The 7,122-nt window shown below is 41.0% G+C and overlaps 1 protein-coding gene across 4 annotated transcripts in view; it reads right to left on the bottom strand.

Moving 5' to 3' along the window:
• Positions 1-7,122, bottom strand: part of Nsd1 (nuclear receptor binding SET domain protein 1) — a 141,287-nt gene that overhangs the window by 133,011 nt on the left and 1,154 nt on the right. For 2 of the 4 annotated variants that reach the window (XM_010622071.3, XM_010622072.3), the window contains exon 2: positions 5,209-6,152. In XM_010622071.3, the coding sequence (XP_010620373.1) occupies positions 5,209-6,135 (927 nt within the window). In that variant the 5' untranslated portion in view covers positions 6,136-6,152. Of the gene's footprint in view, positions 1-5,208; positions 6,153-6,989; positions 7,117-7,122 lie in introns of those variants that run through there. The other 2 variants (XM_010622070.3, XM_010622073.3) reach the window with 2 other exon arrangements.

Here is a 7,122-nt window from a genome sequence, read left to right as displayed (position 1 = left end):
CAAACCCGGAAAAAAAAAAAAAAAAAAAAAAAAAAAGAAAAAGAAAAAGAAAAGAAATAAACGTCAACAAAACTTTTGCAAATAGGGAGAGGTGGAAGGGTTTAAGGGAGGGCAGGGGAATGAGGAAAAAATAAGGACCAAGTTACATCATGTAAAAGGTACAAGTTCTCAATGATGAATGTAAATGTACACCTAAAATGTACCAATAAAAGAATTTAAGAGAGAGAAAAAAAGAGAAAGATGCCATCAAAGTTTTAGGCAGAAAAACTGATGTAATGGAAAGACTGAAAATGAAGAAAAAAAGGAATATATCAAGGTTCCTCAGCAGGAGCATATCAGAAAGGAGAATGTGTCAAATCAATTTTCTTCTAAGAGATGAAAGACAGGAATAGAGAATTGCTAGGGTGATGGTAGAGGAGAAAACTCCTGAAAAATAATTTTTGTCTCAGGCACCAATATTTTAACCTTGAACATGTCCTGTACTTTCATTCTTCAAGTCTAGGATCCTACCTTTGCTTCCAAAATCCAACAGTGCTGCCAATTGCACCCCGCCACTGAAATACTAAAGTTTTAGATTCATGTCCTTTCTTTCTAATACTAACTACTGAAGTCTTTCCTTTCCTTTTTTGGGAGGGCAGGTGCACATGTACATGCATAGAACCGAGGACTGAACTCTGAGTTCTCACTGAGCTACATTACTACCCCAGCCCTTTCTTAATTTTTTATTTTGAAACAGTTTCACTGAACTGTCCAGGGTGAGCTTGAACTGGTGATCCTCCAGTCTCAACCTCACAGTGTGCTAGTATTACAGGCACAGGCCACCATGCCTGGCTAAATCTAAATCTCAATTACTATTCTAAAAAATTCCAAAATCCTTAGCAGGTCTCAAATTCTCCAAAGTCTTCCAAACATAAATTTTATTATATTATCTCTCAGCCCAAAATAGCTCAATCTGAATTTCTAGAACCCTATTACTAGTGTACATCTATTCTACACAATCCCCAAGTGCCCTCTGAAAATGTCATGTTCATTTAATGCTCCAACTCTGACTCTGCTTCAAAAAATAAAAATAAAATAAAAACAGAGCTTTCAATAACAAACAAGGGCGGGAGATTTAGCTCAGTGGCACTGCGCCGGCCTGCCTCACAAGCACAGGTCCTGAGTTCAATCCCAGATTCCAAAAAATAAAATAAAATAAATAAATAATAATAATGACAGCCTGCTGCAGCACACATGCTGAAAGTTCACCACCACCAACTCAGTGACTTGACAAGACACTGTCTCAAAAAAAGGGCTATGGTTCACAAGCACCTGCCTTGCAAGTGCAAGGTCCTAAATTCAATCCCTGGCACCAAAAAAAGGGCTAGTTGTGGCAGCTCAGGGCAAAGGCTCTGGGTTCCCCTGTTCCACACACACACCACACACACCACACACACACCACACACACACCACACACACACCACACACACACACACCACACACATATACACACACAAAAGAAAAAACAAAAAAAAAACAAGATCAGATTAAAAGCTACATACAACAATCTTTTCACCTCACTATACACAAAGAAAATAATTAAAGAGGGACTGAGAATGTCATTCACTGTTTGCCTAGTGAGCACAAGGACCTGGGTTAAATCCACAGCACAGGAGGAGGAAAAAAATTAGAACACCGGCGGGTAAACTGAAGAGGCTGTTTGCTCATTCCTGACCAGAAGTAAATAGTGTGCTCAGTGCTAGGTATACAAAACAACAGAAAAGGTCCTGAGTTCAATCCCCAGTACAAAAAAAACAAAACAAAACAAAAACAACAAAACCAAAACCAGAAAACACTTGATTTATGCATTTTTTTTCTCATGTTAGACAAGGTTTAGAATCCTAATAACTATGTTAACCCATTCTCATGAGAATCTTATTCTGTAATATTATATACAGAGGCAGGTGTGCAGGCACATGCCTATAATATCAACACTTGGGAAGCTGAAGCAAGAAAATCTGTGCAAGTTCAAGTCCAGCCTGAATCACACAGCAAGAACCCATTCTCAAAAGACCTAAATAAATAAATTATTTTTCTGGTACTGCTGATTGAGTTCAAGACCTTGCAAACACTGCCACTGAACTAAATCCCCAGTCCCCTAAATAAATAAATATTAATAACAATAAGAAGCCGAGCATGGTGGCGCATGCCTGTAATCCCAGCACTTGGGAGGCTGAGGCAGGAGGATCGCTGTGAGTTTGAGACCAGCCTGGGCTACATAGTGAGTTCCAGGTCAGTTTCAACTACACAGTGAGACCCTGTCTCAAAAAACAAACAAACAAAAAAAACAATAATAATGTTACACAGAGAATAAAGTCAACATTTGCTAAGGATTTTCCAAAATTTTTGCCCTAAGCACAGGACTTTTACATACAGATCAATGGATTTACATTAACTATTAACAATTTAAATATATCATTACCATGAGTACAGAGAATTATTCTTATTGCTTGTTTAGTTTTTGTTTTGAGACAGTCTAACTATGTAGTCCAAACTGGTCTTGAGTTTACAATCCCATCAACTCAGCCTCCAAAATGCTGGGATTACAGGTGTACCTGAAGATTGGGTGGGAAAGGTTCCTAGGAATTGAACACAGGACCCTGGCACTGAACTACATACCCAGTCATTTTTAAAATGAGACAAGGTCTCACTAAGTCATTAAATTACCCAGGCCAGGCTGGAATTTGTGATCCTCTTGCCACAGCCTCACAGTGTTGGGATTACAGGCTGTACCACCACACCTGACCAAAAGTTTTTTTAAATTATCTTTCCCAAACTGTATTGTTTAGCTAAATTCCTATTCTGAGGCTGACTTCATTTTAAACTCTCAATCTAAGAGCTGGGTGTGGTGGTACACACCTGTAATCCCAGCACTGGGAGGCTGAGGCAGGAAGACTGCACCAAATTTGAGGCCAGCCTGGGCTCATAATGAATTCAAAACCAGCATGGACTATACAGCAAGACGCTGTCTCAAAAAAAAAAAAAAAAAAGAAAAAAATAACAAACACGCAAGTTAGAGGCCAGCCTGGACTACATAGCTGAAGCCCTGTGTCAAAAAGGAAAAAAACCTAGATTGTACCAATAAACTCAATAAAAAGAAAGAAAGAAAAAAAAAAAAGGAAAAAAAGATAACCATGGTGGCACACATCTATAATCCACAGACTTGAGTGGCTGAGGCAGGAGAATCACCTGTGAGAGTTCAAGGTAGAGACCCTGTCTCAAAAAAAACAAAAATAAAGAGAAAAAAATAATCATAGCAAAAGATTTTAGCCACAACCTTGAGCCTAAGACCTACAAAAATAAATTAGAAACTTGCTCCATGTTCATAAAATCTTTGAGCAATTTTTCTCCCTGAAAACAAAATCCTATATTTATACAAGTTTGCTAATTGTCAAATTAGATATATAACACACTGCCAGGATTGCACTCAGGCCCCTGCACTTATGAGGCAGGTGGCAAAACCACTGAGCCAAATCTCTGGCCCCACAATTTGTTTTTGGTTGTTTTTTTTAATCTTTCTTTTCCTTTTCTTGGTACCAGGAATCAAACTTGGGACCTTGGGCTTGCGAGGCAGGTGGTAGAACCACTAAACTAAATCCCCATCCCTACAATTTGTTTTTAACAGAACCAATACTCCTGTAGCACTTGTTTGCTATGATGTATCAAAGGTTTACATTTCTATGTGTGTTTATCTTCATACTCACATCTAGGCATGGTGGCAATATGCCTATACTATGCCAGCACTCGGAGGCTAAGGCAAAAGGATTGCCCTGAGTCCAAGCCAGCCTAAACTATACAATGGGCCCATTTCAAAAAACCAAAACAATGAAATTTTTAAAAAGTTCACATGAACTACGTACAATTAATTTCAACATGAACCCCAAGAAACAGTAAGTTTCTGCCAGTAAGTTTTCAAACAAGCCTAACCACTTAAAACATCTAGGAAAATACAAACTCAAACTAATCACCAAAGTAATTTTTCAAAAGTTCATAACTGCCAAGCTAAGGAACCAGAGTATTAAAGCATATGTAAGATATGGATCAACAGAAACAAAAGTGACACACTCACATTCTCCCTCTAATTTAAAAGAACAGGGATGTATGGTAAAATGAATACACTCAAAACAATCTTCACATACTGTAAAAATTTTCATTATCAAATCTTTACACATTTCCAAAGCATCTATTGGCCCAAAAAATAAATCAATTCTCTTTGGTGACATTACCGCTGACCACAACAATGTGGTATCTGGGCAGAAACAAAATCAGAATCAAATATTTAAAGCTGAAAGAAACTTTATAAATCAAATACTTCTGGATTTTATCAGGGATAAAACAACCTAAGAAGTCAACTAGTCATTTAGCTAAACAGAAGTACATTCTGCCTAAATTCTAATAAAAAGAACTTTATTATTTACCATCCCTAGCAATACTACACAGCACTACTGAAAACAAGCTCAAATTGGAGTTCTGCATTTCTACTTGTGTGACAACACACAAAATTGAAAACTAGAAAAGATTAAAGACCCTAGTGATGGTAGCGGTTATCAAAAGCATACAATTCTGTGGCTTCACCAGACAAAAAATAACCCAATTTAAATTGATATCCAAGAAAGCTTTCTCATCTTAAACACTTTCAATTGGTACCCAAAATGCACTATGGGCCGGGGATTTAGCTCAGTGGTTCAGTGGCCTGCCTTGCAAGCGCGAGGACCCAAGTTCAATCCCTGGTACCAAAAAAAAAAAAAAAAATGCACTTTTAACCTTCAGCAAGTTGCTATCACCTAAAAAAATAAGCCATGCCTAAGTGAAAATAGGACTCCAAAGAACAAACTGGTTCACCTGTATTTACAGCAGTAGGCTAAGGGGGGTTTTATTAAGCTTATCCAATGCATACACCTAAATTTTGAAAAATTAAATCCAGACTCAAACGCCCTGAAAAGTTTAATACTTAGCCAGTTCTCGATGGAAAGATATTTGGGGAAGGCTGAAATGAACAAAACCTTACAACAGATACACTTAAAAATCGAATTAAAATTTCCCCTTAAAAAAAGTTTTTCAGTAGATTTCAGCTTTGAACTGATAACCAAAAACAAATCAAATATGTTTTCCTTTAAGTGGCCTGTTTATATTCATGTATATATTTAAGTTGTACCAAAAACTGCTTACAAATGGCAATTCCTGTGAAGTAGATGATGATGAAGTTCCAGGTAATTCTAGCATGTTTCCTAATGTACTGGTACTGGAGTCTGGATCATCCTGAAAAGATAAATTTATTGAATTTAATTGCTCTTCTATGGTAATGTTTGTATCTCCTAGTGAAAAAGGGGCTGGGAGAAGGGCTGCTTTTTCATTGCTGCCGTCCACTTCATCTCTTTGCTTATTTTTCTGTGTTTCAGTTTGAGGAGCTAATGGCAAGAATGGCGATTTGACTGCACCATGTCTACTCTCTGGTGTGCTGTCTTGTTCACTTCCCATGGCCACTTCTACACCATTCTCTGATTTAGGCTCATATTTGCAGGTGGTATTGGTCTGAGTGTCCTCAAAGATCTCCTCTATACTCTCATCCTCTGTGACTGGCTGTTCTGAGTCCATTTCAGAATCTACATCTGCATCGTCCACACAAGTAAAATTCTCAAAGTGCAGAAAGCCATTCTTGATAGTCTTTGTTACTTTTAACTGGAGTTCAGGGGAGTTATTACAAGAGAGTTCCTGTTTCATAGCAAGTGCTGTTGGACCACCAGGACTCAAGGAAGTGCAAACAATTGGCGACTGAGCTCTTGAATCACTTTTTTCAGGGTCTTGAAAGGATTCTGATCCATCAGCAGACCCATTTAAATATTCTACATTGATCATGGAGGCCAAATCCTGTAGTCTCCGCAGTGGAATGTAACAAGATGGAGAATCTTGTCCATAAGCATTTTGGGATGTTCCACTAGCAGTCGATAACTGCATAGTACACCCCTTAAGTGGCTCAGAAAAATTGGATTGACCATTACCGAAAGGGCTGTCCTTGTCTTCAGGGGCATCTAAATTCACTGGATTGGAAAAGGGCAGCAGACAATTTCTTCTAGATAGTTCACAGGTCTGATCCATCCTGGGGCGGCATCAACCTGGAATCCAAAAACATAGCAATTAATCTAAATTAATAGGCCATCTGACTCTTCTCTTCAAAATGGCAGCCACTTCTCAAGGCCTAGTGGCCTCTATGCCTTTCTGGGCACCTTCAAGTACTGAAAAAGTTCTCCCGACTAACGATGGAAAAATGGCTTCGGTGAGCCTCCGCAAACTCCATCTTCCCGGAGCTAAGCAAATCCTGCCACATGGAAACAACCCGTACCTTCTTCCTGCACTGCAGACTGGTGGACACTAAAGCTGAACTAAAAATTAAATCCCTTTGGCAATCAAAATTCCCAATTCTCAAACAGGAATCTTCCTAGTCCTCCCCCAACCTGGGTCCAGTGGCCGGATTTCTTGAAGGGAGGGGAATGCCGGGTTCTAGGGGGCTTCTGGACGTTGCACAAAAAGGTACCCCTCCTCCTTCCTGGCTCGCTCGGGCGCAGCGGTCACAATAGCGCTGCACCCTAAGCCCAGCCGACGCCGGAGCCTTGCAGCGGCCGTGCGCAGGCCTCAGACCAGTCGACCGAGGCGGCTGCACGCCAAAGCTCTCCTTGACTGCAGGCCTACTCGGTCCGTAGCTGCAGGGTCCACAGACCGGGACGCGGCCGGCGGAGAAAACCAGGCGGCAGGAGAAGCCCAGTTAGGGTAGCAGCAGCTGCTACAGCTTGACAAACATGGCTGCTGCCGACGCCGCCGCCGCCGCCGCCGCCGCCTGCCCAGGCCGATCTCCTTCCCGCAGCTGCGGTAACACCTCCCAACAGTGCCGATCGCACTCATCAATATTCAGCAGCAAGCAAAGTTTGCTGCCCCTGCGGCCCCTAGTTGGGTACCTGAGGGGAGGCGAAGGCCAAGGTGCGCGCAGCCGGGCAGGGGCCGCGCCGGGAGGAAGTTCGCTGCAGCCCGGCCAGCTAGGCCTGAGCCCGCTGGTAGTGATGGAGGAGGAGGAAGGGGCCCTCAGTTGCA

Source organism: Fukomys damarensis, unplaced genomic scaffold (assembly GCF_012274545.1).
Source record: "Fukomys damarensis isolate Sample0158 unplaced genomic scaffold, DMR_v1.0_HiC HiC_scaffold_9, whole genome shotgun sequence".
Classification (NCBI taxonomy): domain Eukaryota; kingdom Metazoa; phylum Chordata; class Mammalia; order Rodentia; family Bathyergidae; genus Fukomys; species Fukomys damarensis.
Note: the sequence above shows the minus strand (reverse complement) of the source record. Positions and strands in the feature narration are given on the sequence as shown.